At 54.3% G+C, this 24,802-nt stretch overlaps 1 protein-coding gene across 2 annotated transcripts; it reads right to left on the bottom strand.

Annotated features, from left to right (window-relative positions):
• Window positions 1-47: 47 nt before the first annotated feature.
• Window positions 48-24,794, bottom strand: MCM7 (minichromosome maintenance complex component 7). 2 transcript variants are annotated; one of them, XM_041712260.2, is made up of 15 exons: window positions 24,589-24,794; window positions 24,327-24,406; window positions 23,339-23,503; window positions 19,886-20,010; window positions 18,521-18,701; window positions 15,913-16,050; window positions 13,818-13,967; window positions 11,856-11,976; window positions 10,307-10,438; window positions 9,167-9,250; window positions 7,451-7,844; window positions 5,005-5,088; window positions 3,599-3,758; window positions 1,816-1,925; window positions 48-837 (listed from the first exon to the last, which is right to left on the bottom strand). In XM_041712260.2, the coding sequence occupies exons 1-15, from the start codon at window positions 24,617-24,619 to the stop codon at window positions 633-635; spliced, it is 2,160 nt and encodes a 719-aa protein (XP_041568194.2). In that variant the 5' UTR covers window positions 24,620-24,794; the 3' UTR covers window positions 48-632. The 2 variants fall into 2 exon arrangements, with proteins under 2 accessions (XP_041568194.2, XP_072776660.1); XM_072920559.1 differs by lacking the exons at window positions 23,339-23,503; window positions 24,327-24,406; window positions 24,589-24,794 and adding an exon at window positions 22,249-22,311.
• Between the last annotated feature and the right edge of the window lie 8 nt (window positions 24,795-24,802).

Here is a 24,802-nt window from a genome sequence, read left to right as displayed (position 1 = left end):
GGGGGTTCTGAGAGGAGGGAGAACAAAGAAACGACCCAAAACGGAGAAATTTAAACTTTTTTTATTGATAAAAATCCATTTATTGCTACAAAAAAAGCACAAAAATAAAAACCTGGGGGGGATTTTGGGGTCCCTGCTTTGAATTTTGGGCTTCCAGGGGAAGTTTTGGGGTGATTTTCCCATTTTTCCCTGAATTTTGGCCGTTTTTTGTGGGATTTTGGCCGTTTTTTGTGGGATTTTCGCGGTTTTGCCCAAATCCCCGTATTTTTTGGGTTGATTTTGTGTTTTTCAGACAAAGGTGATGCGTGTCCGTGCGGGGTTCACCTGCAGCACGTCCAGCCCCCAAAATTCGGGATTTTTGGCCGTTTTTTTGGTTTTTTTGCCATTTTTTGTGGGATTTTTGCCGTTTTTTGTGGGATTTTCGCCGTTTTACCCAAATCCCCGGATATTTTGGGTTGATTTAGGTATTTTCAGACGAAGGTGATGCGTGTCCTGGCAGGGTTGACCTGCAGCACGTCCAGCCCCCAAAATTCGGGATTTTTGGGGTATTTTGGCCGTTTTTTGTGTGATTTTTGCGGGGTTTTCTCGGTTTTGCCCAAACTCCCGGATATTTTGGGGTGATTTTGGTATTTTCAGACGAAGGTGATGCGGGTCCTGGCAGGATTCACCTGCAGCACGTCCAGCCCCTCGTACTCGGCCAGGGCGGCGCTGACCTGTGCGGGGGTGAAGCCGCGCGCCCCCAGCACCTCCAGCGCGTGGGGGAGGGGCACCGAGCGCCCCCCGGGCCCCCCCAACTCCCGCAGGACCCCGAAAATCGCCTCCGACGGCCGCGGGCACCTGCGGGGAAACACGGGAATTACACGGGAAATACACGGGAATTACACGGGAAAACACGGGAATTGCACAGGAAAACACGGGAATTACACGGGAATTACACGGGAAAAACACGGGAATTACACGGGAAAAACACGGGAATTACACGGGAATTACACGGGAATTACACGGGAATTACACGGGAAAAACACGGGAATTACACGGGAAAAACACGGGAATTACACGGGAATTACACGGGAAAAACACGGGAATTGCACGGGAATTGCACGGGAATTACACGGGAATTGCACGGGAATTGCACGGGAATTACACGGGAATTACACGGGAAAACACGGGAATTACATTGGAATTACACGGGAAAACACGGGAATTACACGGGAATTACACGGGAATTGCACGGGAATTGCACGGGAATTACACGGGAATTACACGGGAAAACACAGGAATTACACGGGTCCCACGGGGTTTAACCCAAAAATTTAACCAAATCTAACGGGATTTAACCCAAAAAATTACCCAAATCCGCCGGGATTTAACCCAAAAAATTACCCAAATCTGCCGGGATTTAACCCAAAAACTTCCCCAAATCCGCTGAGATTTACCCCAAAAAATTACCCAAATTTGCCGAGATTTAACCCAAAAAATTACCCAAATCTGCTGAGATTTAACCCAAAAAGCCCCCAAGAAATTCCCCAAATCCACTGGGATTTATCCCAAAAAAACCCAAATCCATTGAGATTTACCCCAAAAAAACTCAAAACATTTTTTCAAATCCACCAGGATTTAACCCAAATATTCCCCAAAAAACCCCAAATTCCCCCCACTCCCGGTAACCCAAACACACCCAAAATTCCCGTTTTTCCCCCAAATTCCCGTTTTTCCCCCAAATTCCCGTTTTTCCCCAAAATTCACATTTTTTCCCCCCAAAATTCCCGTTTTTCCCCCAAATTCCCGTTTTTGCCCAAAATCGGGTGTTTTTACCTCGGAACGGGCTCGGTGTCTCCCCGCAGTGAGTCTCTCGCGGCCTCGAGCAGCCGCAGCGCCTCGGTGACGTCGTCCTTCTCCACCACCGCCCCGAGACGCAGCCGCGCCTGCGCCAAAAACGGACAAATTCACACCAAAATCGGCCCAAATCAGCCCAAACTCCTGCCCCAAAACCGGCCAAATTCACACCAAAATCGGCCAAACTCACACCAAAATCCTGCCCCAAAATCCTGCCCAAATCAGCCCAAAATCAGCCCAAAATCCTGCCCCAAAATCCTGCCCCAAAATCCTGCCCAAAATCGGACAAATTCACCCCAAAATCAGCCCAAACTCACACCAAAATCCTGCCCCAAATTCACCCCAAAATCGGACACATTCACACCAAAATACTGCCCCAAATTCACCCCAAATTCACCCCAAAATCCTGCCCCAAAACGGCCACATTCACACCAAAATCAGCCCAAATTCACACCAAAATCCTGCCCAAAATCAGCCCAAAATCCTGCCCCAAAACCAGCCAAATTCACCCCAAAATCCTGCCCCAAATTCTGCCCCAAATACACCAAAATCACCCAAAAACCTGCCCCAAAATCAGCCCAAATACACCAAAATCAGCCCAAAATCAGCCCCAAATTTTGGGTCGATTTTGCGTTAATTTGGGGCAGATTTAGAGCCTTTTTTGGGGTGATTTTGGGTCCATTTGGGGCAGATTTGGAGCCTTTTTTGTGCTGATTTTGTGTTAATTTGGGGTCATTTGGGCCGATTTTGGGCTGATTTTGGGTTAATTTGGGGTCATTTGGGCCGATTTTGGGCCCATTTGGGGCTGGTTTGGCCCAGCAAGGTCCTGGCAGGTGCATAAACAGCCCCAGGGCAGCAAAGCCTGGGAGGGTCAGTGGGGGTCACTCGGGGTCAGAGGTCAGTGCTGGTCACTGGGGGTCACTCGGGGTCAGTGCTGGTCACTCGGGGTCACTCGGGGTCAGAGGTCATTACCAGGGCAGTGGACAGGCGCAGCACGGCCAGCAGGGTCCTGGCAGGGGTGTAAATAACCCCTGAGCCACGGGGACACTGATGGTCAGTGCTGGTCAGTGCTGGTCAGTGATGGTCAGTGATGGTCACTGGGGGTCAGAGGTCACTCAGGGGTCATTACCAGGGCGGTGGCCAGCCGCAGCACGGCCAGCAGGGTCCTGGCAGGGGTGTAAATAACCCCTGACCACGGGGACAGGGTCAGTCAGTGCTGGTCAGTGCTGGTCAGGGATGGTCAGTGATGGTCACTCGGGGTCAGAGGTCACTGGGGGTCATTACCAGGGCGGTGGACAGCCTGAGCACGGCCAGCAGGGTCCTGGCAGGGGTGTAAATAACCCCTGAGCCACGGGGACAGGGTCAGTCAGTGCTGGTCAGTGCTGGTCAGTGCTGGTCAGTGATGGTCACTCGGGGTCAGAGGTCACTGGGGGTCATTACCAGGGCGGTGGACAGCCTGAGCACGGCCAGCAGGGTCCTGGCAGGGGTGTAAATAACCCCTGAGCCACGGGGACACTGATGGTCAGTGCCGGTCAGTGATGGTCAGGGATGGTCAGTGCTGGTCACTCGGGGTCAGAGGTCACTGGGGGTCACTCGGGGTCATTACCAGGGCGGTGGACAGGCGCAGCACGGCCAGCAGGGTCCTGGCAGGGGTGTAAATAACCCCTGAGCCACGGGGACAGGGTCAGTCAGTGCTGGTCAGTGCTGGTCAGTGCCGGTCAGTGCTGGTCAGTGATGGTCAGTGGGGGTCAGAGGTCATTACCAGGGCAGTGGACAGCCTGAGCACGGCCAGCAGGGTCCTGGCAGAGGTGTAGAGGCCGCGGCCGCGCTCCCGCCGCAGCTCCACGTACGCGGCCGTCAGGAACTCGCCGAGCGCCTCGGGCAGCCGCGGGCAGCGCCGCCGGCACGCGCACAGGTACCGCCTGAAATGGGGCAAAAAACCGGGATTTTGGGAAAATTGGGGAAAGGTAAATTATTGAGAGACTGGTTTGGGGAGAAAAAACGGGATTTTGGGAAAATCGGGGAGATTCAGATTAGTGAGAGATGGGTTTGGGGCAAAAAAACGGGGTTTTGGGAACAAATTATATTATATACAGACTGGTTTGGGGAGAAAAACACTGATTTTGGGAAAATTCAAATTATTGAGAGACTGGATTGGGGCAAAAAAACGGGATTTGGGGAAAATTGGGGAAAGTTAAATTAGTGAGAGATTGGTTTGGGGGGAAAAAACGGGGTTTTGGGAAAATCGGGGAGAGTTAAATTAGTGAGAGATGGGTTTGGGGTAAAAAAACGGGGTTTTGGGAAAATTGGGGGGATTCAGATTAGTGAGAGACTGGTTCGGGGCAAAAAAACGGGGTTTTGGGAAAATTGGGGAAAGTTAAATTCGTGAGAGACTGGTTTGGGGTAAAAAAACGGGATTTTGGGAAAATTGGGGAAGGTTAAATTAGTGAGAGACTGGTTTGGGGGGAAAAAACTGGATTTTGGGGAAATTTAAATTATATACAGCATGGATGGGGGAAAAAGTGGGATTTTGGGATGGAAAGGTGAATTCTGGGGTGGAAAGGTGAATTTTGGGGTGAAAAAAGTAAATTTTGAGGTGGAAAGGTGAATTTTGGGGTGGAAAATGGGAATTTTGGGGTAAAAAAGGTGAATTTTGGGATGAAGAAGGTAAATTTTGGGATGAAAAAGGTGAATTTGTGGATAAAAAGGTGAAATTTGGGGTGGAAAGGTGAATTTTGCAGTTATAAAAGTGAATTTTGGGGTTATAAAAGTGAATTTTGGGGTTATAAAGGTGAATTCTGGGGATAAAAAGGTGAATTTTGGGGTGAAAAAAGTGAAATTTGGGGTGGAAAGTTGAGTTTTCAGGAAGAAATATGAAATTTGGGGAGGAAAACGTGAAATCTGGGGATTAAAAAAGCAGAATCGGGGAAAGGAAAGGTGAATTTTGGGGTGATAAAGGTGAAATTCGGGGTGAAAAAGGTGAATTTTGTGGATAAAAAGGCGAATTTTGGGGCTAAAAAGGTGAATTTTGGGGCTAAGAATGTGGATTTTGGGGCTAAGAATGTGGATTTTGGGGCTAAAAATGTGGATTTTGGGGCTAAAGAAGTGGATTTTGGGGCTAAAGAAGTGGATTTTGGGGCTAAAGAAGTGTATTTTGGTGGCACCCACCTCATGAGTTTCATGTCCAGGGGCCGGAAGGCGCTCGGGGGCTCCCGGCAGTGCTGGTGCACGTACGTGATGTGCTGGGCCAGCCTGGATCGGGGCAAAAAACAGCGATTTTGGGAAATTCACGAATTTTGGCAATTGGGGGACCCATCCCAGTCCATCCCAGTCCATCCCAGTTTGGCCCAGGACATTCCCAGTGGAGCCAAGAGGGGTTTGGGGCGGGTGATGTGCTGGGCCAGCCTGGAATGGGGCAAAAAACGGCGATTTTGGGAAATTCACAAATTTTGGGATTTGGGGGACCCATCCCAGTCCGTCCCAGTTCATCCCAGTTTGTCCCAGTTTGGCCCAGGACATTCCCAGTGGAGCCAAGAGGGGTTTGGGGTGGGTGATCTGCTGGGCCAGCCTGGAACGGGGCAAAAAACAGCAATTTTGGGAAATTCCCGAATTTTGGCAATTGGGGGACCCATCCCAGTTCATCCCAGTTTGTCCCAGTTTGTCCCAGTCCGTCCCAGTTTGGCCCAGTTTGGCCCAGGACATTCCCAGTGGGTTTGGGGCGGGTGATGTGCTGGGCCAGCCTGGATCGGGGCAAAAAACCAAGATTTTGGGACATTTGGGAGGAAAATCGGAATTCTGGGGCTCTCTCCAACCCAACCCAAAGATTCCTCCATTGACCCCAAACTCAACCCCAAAACTCCCCCATTGACCCCAACTCAACGCAACCCAACCCCAAAGTCAACCCCAAGACTCTTCCATTGACCCCAAACCCGACCCCAAACCCCTCCCATTGACCCCAAACCCAACCCCAAGACTCTCCCATTGACCCCAAGACCCTCCCATTGACCCCAAACCCAATCCCAAAACCCCTCCCACTGACCCCAAAATGAACCCCAAACCCCTCCCATTGACCCCAAAACCCTCCCACTGGTTCCAAACCCAACCCCAACCCCTCCCATTGACCCCAAACCCCTCCCACGGACCCCAAGACTCTCCCACTGACCCCAAACCTGACCCAAAGCCTCTTCCATTGACCCCAAGACTCTCCCACTGCCCCCAACCCCTTCCCCAACCCCTCCCACTGACCCCAAACCCAACCCCAACCCCTCCCATTGGTTCCAAGACTCTCCCACTGCCCCCAAACCGTTCCCCAAACCCTTCCCACTGACCCCAAACCCTTCCCACTGCCCCAAACCCCTCCCATTGACCCAAACCCCTCCCATTGACCCCAACCCAACCCCAACCCCACCTATTGACCCCAAACCCAACCCAAAGCCTCTTCCATTGACCCAAACCCTTCCCATTCACCCCAAACCACTCCCACTGACCCAAAGCCTCTTCCATTGACCCCAAACCTGACCCCAAACCCTTCCCACTGACCCCAAACCCTTCCCATAGACCCCAAACCCCTCCCACGGACCCCAAAACTCTTCCATTGACCCAAAGCCTCTCCCACAGCCCCCAAACCCTCCCCCAACCCCTCCCATTGACCCCAAAACCCTCCCACTGGTTCCAAACCCAACCCCAACCCCTCCCATTGACCCCAAACCCCTCCCACTGACTCCAAGACCCTCCCACTGACCCCAAACCCAACCCCAAACCCTTCCCACTGACCCCAAGACCCTCCCATTGACCCAAAACCCCTCCCATTGACCCCAAACCCAACCCATTGGCCCCAATACCCTCCCACTGACCCCAAACCTGACCCCAACCCCTCCCATTGACCCCAACCAAACTCAAAACCCCTCCCACTGACCCCAACCCCTTCCCATTGACTCCCAACCCCTCCCATTGACCCCAAAACTCTTCCATTGACCCCAACCCCTCCCACTGACCCCAAACCCCTCCCATTGACCCCAAACCCCTCCCATTGACCCCAAAATGAACCCCAACCCCTCCCATTGACCCCAAGACTCTCCCATTGACCTCAAGCCCAACCCCAAACCCCTCCCATTGACCCCAAGACTCTCCCATTGACCCAAACCCAACCCAAAACCCCTCCCATTGAACCCAAACCCAACCCAAAGCCTCTTCCATTGACCCCAAACCCAACCCTAAAGCCCTCCCATTGACCCCAACCCCTCCCACTGACCCCAAACCCAATCCCAAAACCCTCCCATTGATCCCAAACCCAATCCCAACCCCTCCCATTAACCCCAAGACCCTCCCATTGACCCAAACCCAGCCCAAAGCCTCTTCCATTGACCCCAAACCCAACCCATTGACCCCAAACCCAACCCCAACCCCTCCCACAGCCCCCAAACCCCTCCCACTGACCCCAAACCCCTCCCACTGACCCCAAACCCAACCAAAACCCTTCCCATTGACCCCAAGACTCTCCCATTGGTTCCAAACCCAACCCCAAGGCTCTTCCATTGACCCAAACCCTCCCATTGATCCCAAACCCCTCCCATTGGCCCCAAACCCAACCCAAACCCCCCCCGTTGGCGCCCACCGCAGGTCTCGGTCGCGCTGGGGCCGGTCCTGCAGCAGCCAGAGCAGGTCGAAGCGCGAGAGCAGCGCGGCCGGCAGCTGCAGGTTGTGCTCCAGGCTGCGCCGCGGGTCGTAGCGGCCGAGCGCGGGGTTGGCGGCGGCCAGCACGGCGCAGCGCGCGTTGAGGGACGCCACCACGCCCGCCTTGGCCACGGCCACGCTCTGCTGCTCCAGCGCCTCGTGCAGCGCCACGCGCTCCCCCTCCGCCATCTTGTCGAACTCGTCGATGCAGCACACGCCGCGGTCGGCCAGCACCAGCGCGCCGCCCTCCAGCGCCAGCTCGCCGCTCTGCGGGTCGCGCAGCACGGCCGCCGTCAGCCCCACGCCCGAGGAGCCGCGCCCCGTCGTGTACTGGCCTGGGGAAATGGGGAAAAATGGGGAAAAAATGGGTGAAAATGGGAAAAATTTATATAAACTGGGAAAAAATGGGCATGAAATGGTTAAAAATGGGTCGCGCAGCACGGCCGCCGTCAGCCCCACGCCCGAGGAGCCGCGCCCCGTCGTGTACTGGCCTGGTTTGGGGAGAAACAGGGAAAAAATGGTTAAAAATGGGGAAAAAATGGGTTAAAATGGTGAAAAATGGGGAAATAATGGGGAAAAATGGGTGTAAAATGGGCATGAAATGGTTAAAAATGGGTCGCGCAGCACGGCCGCCGTCAGCCCCACGCCCGAGGAGCCGCGGCCTGTGGTGTACTGGCCTGGTTTGGGGAGAAAATGGGAAAAAATGGGGAAAAAATGGGTGAAAATGGGGAAAAACGGGGAAAAAATGGGTAAAAATGGGTATAAAATGGGTAAAAATGGGTCGCGCAGCACGGCCGCCGTCAGCCCCACGCCCGAGGAGCCGCGGCCTGTCGTGTACTGGCCTTGTTTGGGGAGAAAATGGGGGGGAAATGGTTAAAAATGGGGAAAAAATGGGTAAAAATGGGCATAAAATGGGCATGAAATGGTTAAAAATGGGTCGCGCAGCACGGCCGCCGTCAGCCCCACGCCCGAGGAGCCGCGCCCCGTCGTGTACTGGCCTGGGGAAAATGGGGAAAAAATGGGCAAAAATGGGGAAAAAATGGCTAAAAATGGGTATAAAATGGGGGAAAATGGGTGTAAAATGGGTAAAAATGGGTAAAAAATGGGGGGAAATGGGCATAAAGGGCACCGCCGCCGTCAGCCCCACGCCGGAGGAGCCACGCCCCGTCGTGTACTGGCCTGAGTTGGGGAAAAAACAGGAAAAATGGGTAAAAAATGGGAAAAATGGGCATGAAATGGGAGGAGGAAGGAAGGAAAGGAGGAGGAGGAGGAGGAGGAGGAGGAAGGAAGGAAAGGAGGAGGAGGAGGAAGGAAGGAGGAAGGAGAGGAGGAGGAGGAGGAGGAGGAGGAGGAGGAGGAGGAGGAGGAGGAGGAGGAGGAGGAGGAGGAGGAGGAGGAGGAGGAGGAGGAGGAGGAGGAGGAGGAGGAGGAGGAGGAGGAGGAGGAGGAAGGAAAGGAGGAGGAGGAGGAGGAGGAGGAGGAGGAGGAAGAGGAGGAAGAGGAGGAAGAGGAGGAAGGAAGGAAGGAAGGAAAGGAGGAGGAGGAGGAGGAGGAAGGAGGGAGGAAAGCAGGCGGTGGAGGAGGAGGAGGAAGAGGAGGAGGAAGGAAAGGAGGAGGAAGGAGAGGAGGAGGAGGAGGAGCGGGAGGAAGCACGCACTGCGCGGCGCCAGGCGGTCGATGTAGGTCAGCAGCTGCGACTTGGCCACGCCCGGGTCCCCCATCAGGCAGATGTTGATGTTCCCTGGGGAAAAAAAAACAAATTTAGGGAAAAAAACCAAAACCTAGATTTAGGGCAAAAGAAAACAAATTTAGGAGAAAAAAAGGGGGAAAATCCAGATCTAGTGGAAAAAAAACAAATTTAGGGCAAAAATCCCCAGATTTAGGGAAAAAACCCACAGATTTGGGAAAAGAGGAAAAAGGGGGGAAAAGGGAGAAAACAGGAAACAAGATTTCCCAGGATTTTCCTGTGCTTTTCCCAGGATTTTTTTCTGGGATGTTTCCCAAGATTTTCCTGTACTTTTCCCACGCTTTTCCTGGGATATTTCCCTGGATTTCCCTGTGATCTCCCCAGGATTTTTCCCTGCTTTTTCCAGGATTTCCCCCTGATTTTCCCAGGATTTCCCTGATATTTCCTCTGGACTTTCATGTGATTTTCCTAAGCTTTTTCCAGGATATTTCCTGTGCTTTTCCCAAATTTCCCCATGCTTTTCCTATGATTTCCCTGTGCTTTTCCCAGGATTTTCCCCATGATTTTCCTGTGAGTTTCGCCATGCTTTTCCCGTGTTTTCCCCCCTGATACTCCCATGATTTCCCCATGATTTTTCTGGGATATTTCCTGTGATTTTCCCGGGATATTTCCCAGGATTTCCCCGTGCTTTCCCCATGATTTTTCTGGGATATTTCCCGTGATTTTCCCAGGATTTCCTCGTGATTTCCCCAGGATATTTCCCCCTGATATTCCCGTGTTTTTCCCAGGATTTCCCCCTGATATTCCCATGGTTTTTCCCGTGTTTTTCCCGTGATTTTCCCGTGATATTTCCCGTGTTTTTCCCGTGATATTCCCGTGTTTTTCCCGTGTTTTTCCCGTGATATTCCCGTGTTTTTCCCCGTGTTTTCCCCAGGATATTCCCGTGATATTCCCGTGTTTTCCCCGTGTTTTTCCCGTGTTCTTCCCGTGTTCTTCCCGTGATATTCCCGTGATATTCCCGTGTTTTCCCCGTGTTTTTCCCGTGTTTTCCCCGTGTTTTTCCCGTGTTTTCCCCGTGCTTTTCCCGTGTTTTTCCCGGGCTCCGCTCACCCCGGATGCGCATCCCGCGGGGGCTCCTCTCCACGCCGCCCACCAGCAGCAGCAGCAGCGACTTCTTCACGTCCTCGTGCCCGAAGATCTCGGGGGCGATGGAGGCCGCCAGCTTCCCGTAGAAATCCTCCCCTGGAACGGGAAAATCGGGAATTCCGGCGTCAGGAACCCCAAAATCGGCTCAAACGGCCCCAAAATCTGCTCAAACGGCCCCAAAATCTGCTCAGGGACCCCAAAAATGGCTCAAACGGACCCAAAATCTGCTCAGGGACCCCAAATTTGGCTGGAATTGCCAAGGGGAGGCCGCCAGCTTCCCGTAAAAATCCTCCCCTGGAACGGGAAAATCGGGAATTCTGGGGTCGGGAACCCCAAAATCGGCTCAAACGGCCCCAAAATCGGCTCAAACGGCCCCAAAATCGGCTCAGGGACCCCAAAAATGGCTCAAACGGCCCCAAAATTGGCCGGAATTGCCAAGGGGAGGCCGCCAGCTTCCCGTAGAAATCCTCCCCTGGAACGGGAAAATCGGGAATTCCGGCGTCAGGAACCCCAAAATCGGCTCAAACGGACCCAAAATCGGCTCAAACGGCCCCAAAATCGGCTCAGGGACACCAAAAATGGCTCAAATGGCCCCAAAATTGGCCGGAATTGCCAAGGGGAGGCCACCAGCTTCCCGTAGAAATCCTCCCCTGGAACGGGGAAAATCGGGAATTCCGGGGTCAGGGACCCCAAAATCGGCTCAAACGGACCCAAAATCTGCTCAGCGACCCCAAAATCGGCTCAAACGGCCCCAAAATCGGCTCAAACGGCCCCAAAATCATCTGGAATTGCCAAGGGGAGGCCGCCAGCTTCCCGTAAAAATCCTCCCCTGGAACGGGAAAAATCGGGAATTCCGGCGTCAGGAACCCCCAAATCGGCTCTAAATACCCCAAAGTCTGCTCAGGGACCCCAAAATCTGCTCAAACGGCCCCAAAATCTGCTCAAACGGCCCCAAAATCGGCTCAAATGGCCCCAAAATCTGCTCAAACGGACCCAAAATCTGCTCAGGGACCCCAAAAATGGCTCAAATGGCCCCAAAATCTGCTCAGGGACCCCAAAATCAGCTCAGGGACCCCAAAAATGGCTCAAATGGCCCCAAAATCTGCTCAGGGACCCCAAAAATGGCTCAAATGGCCCCAAAATCTGCTCAGGAACCCCAAAATCGGCTCAAGTGGCCCCAAAATCAGCTCTGGGATTACCCAAAATCCCTATTTTTACCCAACATCCCCATTTTGTCCCCAAATGCCCCTATTTTTGCCCCCAAATCCCCATTTTACCCCCCAAAATCCCCATTTTTGCCCAAAATCCCTATTTTTGTCCCAAAATCCCCCATTTTTTGCCCAAAATACCCATATTTGTCCCAAATGCTCCTTTTTTTTCCAAGATCTCAATTTCCCCCCAAAGAATCCCAATTTTTTGCCCAAAATCCCCATTTTTTTTGCCCAACCCCCCCCATTTTTTTCCCAAATCCTGTTTTTTGCCCAAAATCCCGGTTTTTGGCCCCAGATCTCACCGGTGCCCGTGATCTCCTGCAGCTCCTCGGGGCTCAGCTCCGCTCCCTCCCCCTCCTCCTCCTCACTCTTGTTCACCTTGGCCAGGTGGTGCCCCTCCAGGAAGGTCTCGGACAGCAGGCCCTGGTTTGGGGTAAAAAACAGGATTTTGGGAAAAAAAAATGGGAATTTGGAAAAAAAAAACCACGGGAATTTTGGGGAAAAAATGGGAATTTTAGGGGAAAAATGGGGATTTTTGGGGGAAAAATGTGGATTTTTGGTGAGGCTGGAGGAGGTGATGCCCCTCCAGGAAGGTCTCGGACAGCAGGCCCTGGTTTGGGGCGAAAAAACAGGATTTTGGGTAAAAAACGGAGATTTGGGAAAAAAAATGGGAATTTTTTGGGGAAAAGCTATTTTTGGGGAACAAAATGGGGATGGGGGGGGAAATTGAGGTTTTTTTGGGTGTGGAAATGGAGTTTTTTGGAGGGAACAGGAGAGATTCGGGGTCAGACAGGTGAGATTTGGGAGGGAAAAAAAAGGGAATTTTGAGGGCAAATTCCACCCCCCAGGTGTATTTTGGGTGTGCCCAGGTACATTTTGTGTGTGCCCAGGTGTGTTTTGGGCGTGCCCAGGTGTGTTTTGGGCGTGCCCAGGTACACTTTGGGTATGCCAGGTGTGTTTTAGGTGTGCTCAGGTGCGCTCACCTGTGTCACCTGCTGGAAGCCGGGCCGCAGCAGGGGCAGGAAGGGGAGCTCTGGGTGTGCCAGGTGAGTTTTGGGCGTGCCCAGGTGAGGTTTTTGGGGTCTCAGGTGAGTTTTGGGTGTGCCAGGTACATTCTGGGCGTGCCCAGGTGCGCTCACCTGTGTCACCTGCTGGAAGCCGGGCCGCAGCAGGGGCAGGAAGGGGAGCTCTGGGTGTGCCAGGTGTGTTTTGGGTGTGCCCAGGTGAGGTTTTTGGGGTCTCAGGTGTGTTCTGGGTGTGCCCAGGTACATTTTGGGTGTGCCCAGGTGTGTTTTGGATGCACTCACCTGTGTCACCTGCTGGAAGCCGGGCCGCAGCAGGGGCAGGAAGGGGAGCTCTGGGATTTGGGTGTGCCCAGGTGTGTTTTGGGTGTGCCCAGGTGAGGTTTGGGTGTGCCAGGTGTGTTCTGGGTGTGCCCAGGTGTGTTTTGGGCATGCCCAGGTACATTTTGGGCGTGCCCAGGTGCACTCACCTGTGTCACCTGCTGGAAGCCGGGCCGCAGCAGGGGCAGGAAGGGGAGCTCTGGGTTTTGGATGTGCCCAGGTGAGTTTTGGGTGTGCCCAGGTGAGTTTTGGGTGTGCCCAGGTGAGGTTTTTGGGGTCTCAGGTGCGTTCTGGGCGTGCCCAGGTGCGCTCACCTGTGTCACCTGCCGGAAGCCGGGCCGCAGCAGGGGCAGGAAGGGGAGCTCTGGGCGTGCCCAGGTGTGTTTTGGGTGTGCCCAGGTGAGGTTTTTGGGGTCTCAGGTGCGTTCTGGGCGTGCCCAGGTGCGCTCACCTGTGTCACCTGCCGGAAGCCGGGCCGCAGCAGGGGCAGGAAGGGGAGCTCTGGGTTTTGGGTGTGCCCAGGTGAGGTTTTTGGGGTCTCAGGTGTGTTTTGGGTGTGCCCAGGTGTGTTTTGGGCGCACTCACCTGTGTCACCTGCTGGAAGCCGGGCCGCAGCAGGGGCAGGAAGGGGAGCTCTGGGTGTGCCCAGGTACATTTTGGGTGTGCCCAGGTGAGGTTTTTGGGGTCTCAGGTGCGTTCTGGGCGTGCCCAGGTGCGCTCACCTGTGTCACCTGCTGGAAGCCGGGCCGCAGCAGGGGCAGGAAGGGGAGCTCTGGGCGTGCACAGGTGTGGTTTGGGCGTGCCCAGGTGAGTTTTGGGTGTGCCCAGGTGAGGTTTTTGGGGTCTCAGGTACATTTTGGGCGTGCCCAGGTACATTTTGGGTGTGCCAGGTGTGTTCTGGGCGTGCCCAGGTGCGCTCACCTGTGTCACCTGCCGGAAGCCGGGCCGCAGCAGGGGCAGGAAGGCGCCGGTGACGCGGACGTGGTCGCCGGGCTGGGCCTGGCGCGTGTTGGCGCCGCTCAGGTGCAGCGACAGCGAGCGCGGCAGGTGACCCACGGGCACCTGGTCCGACTGCGGGCACAGGGGCACCTGTCACACACCTGAGCCCAGACGGGGTTTTTGGGGCCGTTTCCCCCCGTTTTGGGTCAGCTCGCACCCACCCGCGCCAGCCTGAGGGGCCCCGCCGCCATCTTGAACGCCCCTGCCGCCATTTTTAATCCAATTTTGAGGGAATTTGGGAATTTCCTGAGGGGATTTTGGGATCCCCCGTCATCCACAAGCTCCTGGATTCAAAATTCCCAGATTTTGGTGGATTTGGAGCCAGTTTTAAAACCCTGAGTCCATTTTGCAGGCCCCACCCACCATTTTGGAGCCATTTCTGAGGCAATTCTTGAATTTCCTGAGGGGATTTTTTGGGGATTTTCGGGTTTTCTGTCAGGAATTTGTGGATCCCCCCTCACTCAGGAGCTCATGAATCCACAATTCCCAGAATTTGGTGGATCTGTAGCCAATTCCCAGCCCCCGACCGCCATTTTGCAGCCCCCGGGCGCCATTTTGGAGCCGTTTCTGAGGGGATTTTGGAGCTTTCTGAGGGAATTTTTTGGGATTTTGGGGTTTCCCGTCAGGAATTCGGGGATCCCACCTCACTCCGGAGCTCCTGAATCCACAATTCCCAGAATTTGGTGGATTTGGAGCCGATTTTAAGACCCCGGCCGCCATTTTGCAGCCCCCGGGCGCCATTTTGGAGCCATTTCTGAGGGGATTTTGGAGTTTCCTGAGGGGAATTTTTGGGATTTTGGGGTTTTCTGTCAGGAATTTGGGGCTCCCCCCTGACTCAGGAGCTCCTGAATCCACAATTCCCAGAATTTGGTGGATTTGGAGCCAATTTTAAAACCCTGGAGTCCATTTTAAAGACCCTGGCCGCCATTTTGCAGCCCCTGGGCGCCATTTTGGAGCCATTTCTGAGGGGATTTTGGCGTTTCCTGAGGGGAATTTTTGGGATTTTGGGGTTTCCTGTCAGGAATTCGGGGATCCCCCCTGACTCAGGAGCTCCTGAATCCAAAATTCCAGAATTTGGTGGATTTGGAGCCAGCTTTAAAACCCTGGAGTCCATTTTAAAGACCCTGTCTGCCATTTTGCAGCCCCCGGGCGCCATTTTGGAGCCATTTCTGAGGGGATTTTGGTGTTTCCTGAGGGGATTTTTTGGGATTTTGGGGCGTTCTGTCAGGAATTCGGGCATCCCTCCTGATTCAGGAGCTCCTGAATCCACAATTCCCAGAATTTGGTGGATTTGGAGCCAATTTTAAGACCCTGGCTACCATTTTACAGCCCCCAGGCGCCATTTTGGAGCCATTTCTGAGGGGATTTTGACGTTTCCTGAGGGGATTTTTGGGATTTTGGGGTTTCCCGTCGGGAATTCGGGGATTCCTGACTCAGGAGCTCCTGAATCCACAATTCCCAGAATTTGGTGGATCTGGAGCCAATTCCCAGCCCCCGGGCACCATTTTGCAGCCCCCGGGCGCCATTTTGGAGCCATTTCTGAGGGGATTTTGGAGCTTCCTGAGGGGATTTTTTGGGATTTTGGGGTTTTCTGTCAGGAATTCGGGGATCCCCCCTCATTCAGGAGCTCCTGAATCCACAATTCCCAGAATTTGGTGGATTTGGAGCCAATTTTAAGACCCCGGCCGCCATTTTGCAGGCCCCGGGCGCCATTTTGGAGCCATTTCTGAGGGGATTTTGGAGTTTCCTGAGGGGATTTTTTGGGATTTTGGGGTTTTCTGTCAGGAATTCAGGGATCCCCCCTGATTCAGGAGCTCCTGAATCCAAAATTCCAGAATTTGGTGGATCTGGAGCCAACTTTAAAACCCTGGAGTCCATTTTAAAGACCCTGGCTGCCATTTTGCAGCCCCCGGGCGCCATTTTGGAGCCATTTCTGAGGGGATTTTGGCGTTTCCTGAGGGGATTTTTTGGGATTTTGGGGTTTTCTGTCAGGAATTTGGGGATCCCCCCGACTCACGTGCTCCTGGATGCGCAGCTCCTGGAATTTGGTGAATTTGGAGCCGCGGCTCTGCAGGTAGAGCCGTCCCCCCGAGCGGTTGGTTTGGCACTCCCGGCTCGGGCACAGCAGCAGCGGCGTGAAGGTCGGGCCCTCGATCTGTGAGGGGAAAAAAAACCCAAAAAGTCAAACAATTCCCCCAAAAAATCCCACCCGAACCCAAAAAAATCCCACCTGAACCCCAAAAATTCCACCTGAACCCAAAGAAATGCACCTGAACCCCAAAAAATCCACACAAAATCCAAAATATTTTCCACTGAGACCCCCAGAAGTGCCCCTGGAAAAGGTGGGAAAATGGCGTCTTCGATCTGTGAGGGGGAAAAACCCCAAAAAGTCAAACAATCCCCCAAAAAATCCCACCTGAACCTCAAAAATTCCACCTGAACCCAAAGAAATGCACGTGAACCCCAAAAAATCCACACAAAATCCAAAATATTTCCCACTGAGACCCCCAGAAGTGCCCCTGGAAAAGGTGGGAAAATGGCGCCTTTGATCTGTGAGGGGAAAAACCCCAAAAAGTCAAACAATTCCCCCAAAAAATCCCACCTGAACCCCCAAAATCCACCTGAATCCCAAAAAATCTACCCAAGATCACAAAATTTCCACCCAAGATCCCCAGAAGTGCCCCTGGAAAAGGTGGGAAAATGGCGCCTTCGATCTGTGAGGGGAAAAAACCCCAAAAAGTCAAACAATTCCCCTAAAAAATCCCACCCAAACCCCAAAAAATCCCACCTGAACCCCAAAAATTCCACCTGAACCCAAAGAAATGCACCTGAACCCAAAGAAATGCACCTGAACCCCAAAAAATCCACACAAAATCCAAAATATTTCCCATTGAGACCCCCAGAAGTGCCCCTGGAAGAGGTGGGAAAATGGCGTCTTCGATCTGTGAGGGGGAAAAACCCCAAAAAGTCAAACAATCCCCCCAAAAAATCCCACCCAAACCCCAAAAAATCCCACCCGAACCCCAAAAATCCACCTGAACCCCAAAAATTTCCCAAAGACCCTAAAACTTCCCCCCAAGACCCCCAGAAGTGCCCCTAGAAAAGGCTGCCTTTGATCTGTGAGGGGAGAGACCCCAAAAACTCAGAGAATCCCCCCAAAAATGCACCTGAAACTGCCCCAAAACCTCAAATATTCCATAAAAAAACCCTCCCAGTCCATCCCAGTCCCTCCCAGTCCATCCCAGTACCGGCTGGTAGGTCTCGGCGCCGCACTGGTCGCAGCTGTAGGTGGCACTGAGCCCCCAGAACTGTCCCCAAACCCCCTGAAACTGCCCCAAAACTGCCCCAAATCCCCCCAAACCCCCTCCCAGTCCATCCCAGTATATCCCAGTCCCTCCCAGTCCATCCCAGTTTGTCCCAGTACCGGCTGGCAGGTCTCAGTGCCGCACTGGTCGCAGCTGTAGGTGGCACTGAGCCCCCAGAACTGTCCCCAAACCCCCCGAAACTGCCCCAAATCTCCCCAAAACCACCCCAAATTCCCCCAAATCCCCCCAAACCCACTCCCAGTTTGTCCCAGTATATCCCAGTACCGGCTGGTAGGTCTCGGCGCCGCACTGGTCGCAGCTGTAGGTGGCACTGAGCCCCCCAGAGCTGTCCCCAAACCCCCTGAAACTGCCCCAAATCCCCCCAGAACTGCCCCAAATCCCCCCAAACCCACTCCCAGTCCCTCCCAGTCCATCCCAGTCCCTCCCAGTCCATCCCAGTATATCCCAGTACCGGCTGGTAGGTCTCGGCGCCGCACTGGTCGCAGCTGTAGGTGGCACTGAGAGCCCAGAACTGTCCCCAAACCCCCTGAAACTGCCCCAAATCCCCCTGAAACTGCCCCAAATCCCCCCAAAACCGCCCCAAACCCACTCCCAGTATGTCCCAGTATATCCCAGTTTATCCCAGTATGTCCCAGTACCGGCTGGTAGGTCTCGGCGCCGCACTGGTCGCAGCTGTAGGTGGCACTGAGCCCCCAGAACTGTCCCCAAACCCCCTGAAACTGCCCCAAATCCCCCCAAACCCACTCCCAGTCCCTCCCAGTATATCCCAGTCCATCCCAGTCCCTCCCAGTTTGTCCCAGTCCGTCCCAGTACCGGCTGGTAGGTCTCGGCACCGCACTGGTCGCAGCTGTAGGTGGCACTGAGCCCCCAGAACTGTCCCCAAACCCCCTGAAACTGCCCCAAATCCCCCCAAACCCACTCCCAGTATGTCCCAGTATGTCCCAGTCCGTCCCAGTCCATCCCAGTTTGTCCCAGTACCGGCTGGTAGGTCTCGGCGCCGCACTGGTCGCAGCTGTAGGTGGCACTGAGCCCCCAGAACTGTCCCCAAACCCCCTGAAACTGCCCCAAATCCCCCCAAACCCACTCCCAGTATGTCCCAGTATGTCCCAGTCCGTCCCAGTCCATCCCAGTTTGTCCCAGTACCGGCTGGTAGGTCTCGGCGCCGCACTGGTCGCAGCTGTAGGTGGCACTGAGCCCCCAGAACTGTCCCCAGACCCCCTGAAACTGCCCCAAATCCCCCCAAAACCCCCCCAAACCCACTCCCAGTCCCTCCCAGTATATCCCAGTCCATCCCAGTACCGGCTGGTAGGTCTCGGCGCCGCACTGGTCGCAGCTGTAGGTGGCCACGCGCAGCAGCGGCCGCACCTCGCTGGCCCTGGTGACGATCCCCTGCACGGTCACCAGGGCCCCGATGCTGCCGGCCCGCAGCTCCCGCGGGGACAGCGGCTTGGAGCAGGACGGGGCGCGGAAATACAGCTCGCTTTGGGGCGAAAAACGGCGATTTTGGGAAAAAACAGAAAAAAAATCGGTTAATCGGGGAAAAAAAACAGAATTCTGGGGGGAAAATGGGGTTTGGAGGGGGAAATATGTCCCCGTGGGGACAGTGGCTTGGAGCAGGAGGGGGCGCGGAAATACAGCTCGCTTTGGGGCGAAAAACAGCGATTTTGGGAAAAAACGGAAAAAATGGGGTTAATTGGGGAAAAAAACCCAGAATTCTGGGGGAAAAATGGGGTTTTGATGTTAAAAATGGGGTTTGGAGGGGGGAAAATGGGGCTTGGAGCTCCCGTGGGGACAGCGGCTTGGAGCAGGACGGGGCGCGGAAATACAGCTCGCTTTGGGGCGAAAAACGGCGATTTTGGGAAAAAACAGAAAAAATGGGGTTTAAAGGGGAAAAAGCCTTGAATTCTGGGGGAAAATGGGGTTTGGAGGGGGAGAAATGGGGCTCGGAGCTCCTGTGGGGACAGTGGCTTGGAGCAGGAGGGGGCACGGAAATACAGCTCACTTTGGGGCAAAAAATGGCGATTTTGGGAAAAAACAGAAAAAATGGGGTTTAAAAGGGAAAAAAAACTGAATTCTGGGGGAAAAATGGGGTTTGGAGGGGGAAAAAAGGGGCTCACAGCTCCCGCGGGGACAGCGGCTTGGAGCAGGACGGGGCGCGGAAATACAGCTCGCTTTGGGGCGAAAAACGGCAGTTTTGGGAAAAAACAGAAAAATGGGGTTAATGGGGGGAAAAACCCTGGAATTGTGGGGGAAAAGTGGGGGTTTTGATGTTAAAAATGGGGTTTGGAGGGGGGAAAATCGTGCTTGGAGCTCCCATGGGGACAGCGGCTTGGAGCAGGAGGGGGCGCGGAAATACAGCTCACTTTGGGGAGAAAAACGGGCATTTCAGGGAAAATGGGAATTGTGAGAGAGGAAAATGAGAGTTTGGGGTAAAAAATGGGAGATTTGGGGTAAAAAATGGGGGTTTGGGGTAAAAAATGGGGTTCGTAGGAGGAAAAATGGGGGAGAACTGGGGAAGAAATGAGGAAAAATTGGGGAGTGAAAGAGAGGGAAAATGAGAGAAAATTGGGGAAAGATGAGGGGAAAAGGGGATTTGGGGGGGTTTGGGATTTTGGGGTGCCCAGGAATTGGGTCTGGGGTCCCCAGGGCCCTGCCCAGACTCACAAGCGCCGCAGCAGCTCAGGGGGGTACTGATTTTGGGGGGTCCGGGGGGCGCCCCCGGCCCGGCCCCGCTGCTCCAGCAGCAGCCGATGCTCCAGGTACACGTCCAGGGGGTCCCGGGGGGCGGCCTGGGGGGGGAAATTTGGGGAGGGGGCTCAGGGGGGAACTGGGGGACCCCTCACCAAAAATATCCCAAAATTACCAAAAAATCCCCTTCAAAACAACTAAAATTCCACCCAAAAACGCCCCAAAACCACCCCAAAATGCTCCAGGTACACGTCCAGGGGGTCCCGGGGGGCGGCCTGTGGGGGGAAATTTGGGGAGGGGGCTCAGGGGGCAAGTGGGGGACCCCTCACCAAAAAATATCCCAAAATTACCAAAAAATCCCCTTCAAAACAACTAAAATTCCACCCAAAAACGCCCCAAAACCACCCCAAAATGCTCCAGGTACACGTCCAGGGGGTCCCGGGGGGCGGCCTGTGGGGGAAAATTTGGGGAGGGGGCTCAGGGGGGAACTGGGGGACACCTCACCAAAAATTATCCCAAAATTCCACCCAAAATCCCCTTCAAAACAACTAAAATCCCACTGAAAAATGCCCCAAAACCACCCCAAAACGTCCAGGGGGTCCCGGGGGGCGGCCTGTGGGGGGAAATTTGGGGAGGGGGCTCAGGGGGCAAGTGGGGGACCCCTCACCAAAAAATATCCCAAAATTACCAAAAAATCCCCTTCAAAACAACTAAAATTCCACCCAAAAACGCCCCAAAACCACCCCAAAATGCTCCAGGTACACGTCCAGGGGGTCCCGGGGGGCGGCCTGTGGGGGAAAATTTGGGGAGGGGGCTCAGGGGGGGACTGGGGGACCCCTCACCAAAAATTGTCCCAAAATTCCACCCAAAATTACCAAAAAATCCCCTTCGAAACAACTAAAATCCCACTGAAAAACGTCCCAAAACCCCCCAAAATGCTCCAGGTACACGTCCAGGGGGTCCCGGGGGGGAAATTTGGGGAGGGGGCTTGGGGGGGACTGGGGGACCCCTCATCCAAAATTGTCCCAAAATTACCACAAAATCCCACCCAAAACCACAAAAAAAAACCCCAAAACCACCCAAAATGACCAAAAACCTCTCCAAACCCCAATCCTAAATCCCTCCCACCCTAAAATCTCACACAGATCCCCCCAGGACCCCCTAAAACCCCCCAAAATCTCCCAAAACCCCCAAAAGTGTCCCAAAACCCCCCAAAGTGTCCCAAAACCCCCAAAAGTGTCCCAAAACCCCCAAAAGTGTCCCAAAACCCCCAAAATCCCCTATTTGGGGCTCCGTGACCTCAACAGAGTGCGGGACATTGACCCCCCATGACCCCAAAAGTCCTCAGGACCCCCTAAAATCCCCCAAAAATGCTCTTAAAAACCCCCCAAAATCTCACAAAAAACCCCAAAATCCCCAAATTTGGGGGTCCCTGACCTCGGCAGACCCAAACTGGGGCAGCAGCTCCTGGGCAGTGTCTGAGAAAACGCGGCCGGAGTGCCGGACACTGACCCCTATGACCCTAAAACCCTCTAATAACCCCTAAAGACCCCATAGAAGCCCCAAATTTTCCCAAAAAACCCCAAAAATCCCAAATTTGGGGTCCCTGACCTCAGCAGACCCAAAGTGGGGCAGCAGCTCGTGCACGGCGTCCGAGAAGACGCGGCCGTAGCACCGGACATTGACCCCCATTGACCCCTATGACCCTAAAATCCCCCAAAACCCCCAAATTTTCCCAAAAAAACCCAAAATCCCCAAATTTGGGGCTGCTGACCTCGGCAGACCCGAACTGGGGCAGCAGCTCGTGCACGGCGTCTGAGAAGACGCGGCCGTAGCGCCGGACACTGACCCCCATTGACCCCTATGACCCTAAAACCCCCCAAAAACCCCTAAAGACCCCACAGAAGCCCCAAATTTTCCCAAAAAACCCCAAAAATCCCAAATTTGGGGTCCCTGACCTCAGCAGACCCAAACTGTGGCAGCAGCTCGTGCACGGCGTCCGAGAAGACGCGGCCGTAGCGCCGGACACTGACCCCTATTGACCCTTATGACCCTAAAACCCCCCAAAAACCCCTAAAGACCCCCCAAAACCCCCCCAAAAACCCCAAATTTTCCCAAAAAAAACCCAAAATCCCAAATTTGGGGCTCCCTGACCTCGGCAGACCCGAACTGTGGCAGCAGCTTGTGCACGGCGTCCGAGAAGACGCGGCCGTAGCGCCGGACACTGACCCCCATTGACCCCTATGACCCTAAAACACCCCAAAAACCCCCCAAAACCCCTAAAATCTCATAAAATCCCCCCAAAATTTCCCAAAATCCCCAAATTTGGGTTCCCTGACCTCGGCAGAGCCGAACTGGGGCAGCAGCTCGTGCATGGCGTCCGAGAAGACGCGGCCGTAGCGCCGGACACTGACCCCTATTGACCCCTATGACCCTAAAACACCCCTAAAGACTCCCCAAAACCCCTAAAATGTCATAAAACCCCCCCAAAATTTCCCAAAAATCCCAAATTTGGGTTTCCCTGACCTCGGCCGAGCCGAACTGTGGCAGCAGCTCGTGCACGGCGTCCGAGAAGACGCGGCCGTAGTGCCGGACACTGACCCCTATGACCCTAAAACACCCCAATAACCCCTAAAGACCCCCCCAAAACCCCTAAAACCTCCTAAAAACCCCAAAAATCTCCCAAAAAAACCCAAATTTGGGGCTGCTGACCTCAGCAGAGCCAAACTGGGGCAGCAGCTCGTGCACGGCGTCCGAGAAGACGCGGCCGTAGCGCCGGACACTGACCCCTATGACCCTAACCCCCCCTAAAGACCCCCCAAAAACCCCCAAAAAGCCCTGAAAAATCTCACAAAAAACCCTAAAATCCCCAAATTTGGGGTCCCTGACCTCGGCCGAGCCGAAGTGGGGCAGCAGCTCGTGCACGGCGTCCGAGAAGACGCGGCCGTAGCGCCGGACACTGACCCCTATGACCCTAAAACCCCCCAAAAACTCCTAAAGACTCCTAAAAACCCCCCAAAATTTCCCAAAAACTCCCCAAAAACCCCAAATTTTGGGTTCCCTGACCTCAGCAGACCCAAACTGGGGCAGCAGCTCCTGGGCAGCGTCCGAGAAGACGTGGCTGGAGTGCCGGACGCTGTCCCCCATTGACCCCTATGACCCTAAAACCCCCCAAAAACCCCCAAAATCTCCTAGAAACCCCCCAAAATTTCCCAAAAAACCTCAAATTTGGGGCTGCTGACCTCAGCAGAGCCGAAGTGGGGCAGCAGCTCGTGCACAGCGTCCGAGAAGACGCGGCCGTAGCGCCGGACACTGACCCCCATTGACCCCTATGACCCTAAAACCGCCTAAAGACCCCCCAAAAACCCCCAAAAAGCCCCCCAAAATCTCACAAAAAACCCCAAAAACCCCAAATTTGGGGTCCCTGACCTCAGCAGACCCAAACTGTGGCAGCAGCTCGTGCACGGCGTCCGAGAAGACGCGGCCGTAGCGCCGCACGTTCTCCACCACGGCCTCGGCCAGCTCGGGCTCGTCCTCGGCCACGTCGTCCAGAGCCACCCACAGGGCCACCCGCTCCCGCCGGGCCAGCAGCGCCTGCGGGGTTTGGGGGGAAAAACGGGGATTTTGGTGAAAAACGGGGTTTGGGGGGAAAATGGGGAGTTTGGGGGGAAAAATGGGGAGAAAAATGGGGAGTTTGGGAGGGAAAATGGGGGTTTGGGGGAAAAAACGGGGATTTGGGTGAAAATGGGGAGTTTAGGGGGGGAAAAGGGGGTTTGGGGGGGAAAAGGGGGAGTTTGGGGGGGAAATGGGGAGTGAAAAATGGAGTTTGGGGGGAAAATGGGGTTTAGGGAGTGAAAAATGGGGATTTGGGGTGAAAATGGGGGTTTGGGGTGAAAATTAGGGGTTTTGGGAGTGAAAAATAGAATTTGGGGGGAAAATGGGGTTTGTGGGTGAAAATTGGGGGTTTTGGGAGTGAAAAATGGGGTTTGGGGAGTGATAAAAGGGAATCTGGGGGGGAAACAGGGAGTTTGGGGGGGAAAATGGGGAGTTTGGGGGGGAAATGGAGAGTTTGGGGGGGAAAATGGGGAATTTGAGGGGTAAATGGGGAGTTTGGGGATTAAAAGGGGGTTTTGGGGTGAAAATGGGGATTTTGATGTGAAAATGGGGATTTTGGGGAGGATTTGGGGGAGGCTGGAAGAAATTTGGGGAGGATTTGGAGGATTTAGGGGGAATTTGGGGCGGTGGAAAGGAGTTTATGAGAATTTGTGGGGGTTTGGGGAGATTTGGGGTGGGTGGGAAGGGGTTTGGGGTGGGATTTGTGGGGCTGGGAGGGAATTCAGCAGAATTTGGGGGGTTCGGGGTGAAACCTGAGGGGATTTGAGGCGATTTCGGGTAAATTTGGGGGTGCCGCCCTCACCAGCTGCTCCCGGTACGGGAACTCCTTGCGGCCGTCGGGTCCATCCCGGTAAAACTCCTGAAAGAAGCGCTTCGCCTTCTCTGAGGGGAAAACGGAGCGAATTGGGGAGAGTCCCAATAACGGGTCAATAATGGGTCAATAACGGGCCAATAACGGGTCAATAACGGGTCGATAACGGGTCAATAACGGGTCAATAATGGGTCAATAACGGGTCAATAACGGGTCAATAACGCAGCCCCGGCGCCCCCCGCCGGCCCCAAACCTTTCTCGCTGTCGTAGTCGCGCGGGGCCATGGCGCGGCCGCTGCTGTCGCGGGTCTCTGTCGCGATATTCCCCTCAGGATCGCGATTTCCCCTCAGGATCGCGATTTCCCCTCAGGATCGCGATTTCCCCTCAGGATCAGGATTTCCCCTCAGGATCGCGATTTCCCCTCAGGATCGCGATTTCCCCTCAGGATCGCGATTTCCCCTCAGGCA

Source organism: Taeniopygia guttata, chromosome 32, assembly GCF_048771995.1.
Source record: "Taeniopygia guttata chromosome 32, bTaeGut7.mat, whole genome shotgun sequence".
Lineage (NCBI taxonomy): Eukaryota > Metazoa > Chordata > Aves > Passeriformes > Estrildidae > Taeniopygia > Taeniopygia guttata.
This window is presented reverse-complemented; position numbering and strand designations above follow the sequence as displayed.

What these genes read in the sequence shown, in the direction of transcription:
- MCM7 (XM_041712260.2), bottom strand. Translation starts at nt 24,619, where the DNA reads ATGGCCCCGCGCGACTACGACAGCGAGAAAG. An exon ending in CGACTACGACAGCGAGAAAG is followed by an intron (nt 24,407 to 24,588) that starts GTTTGGGGCCGG and finishes TTTTCCCCTCAG; the next exon opens with AGAAGGCGAAGCGCTTCTTT. An exon ending in CTGGACATGAAACTCATGAG is followed by an intron (nt 3,759 to 5,004) that starts GTGGGTGCCACC and finishes GCCCCATTTCAG; the next exon opens with GCGGTACCTGTGCGCGTGCC.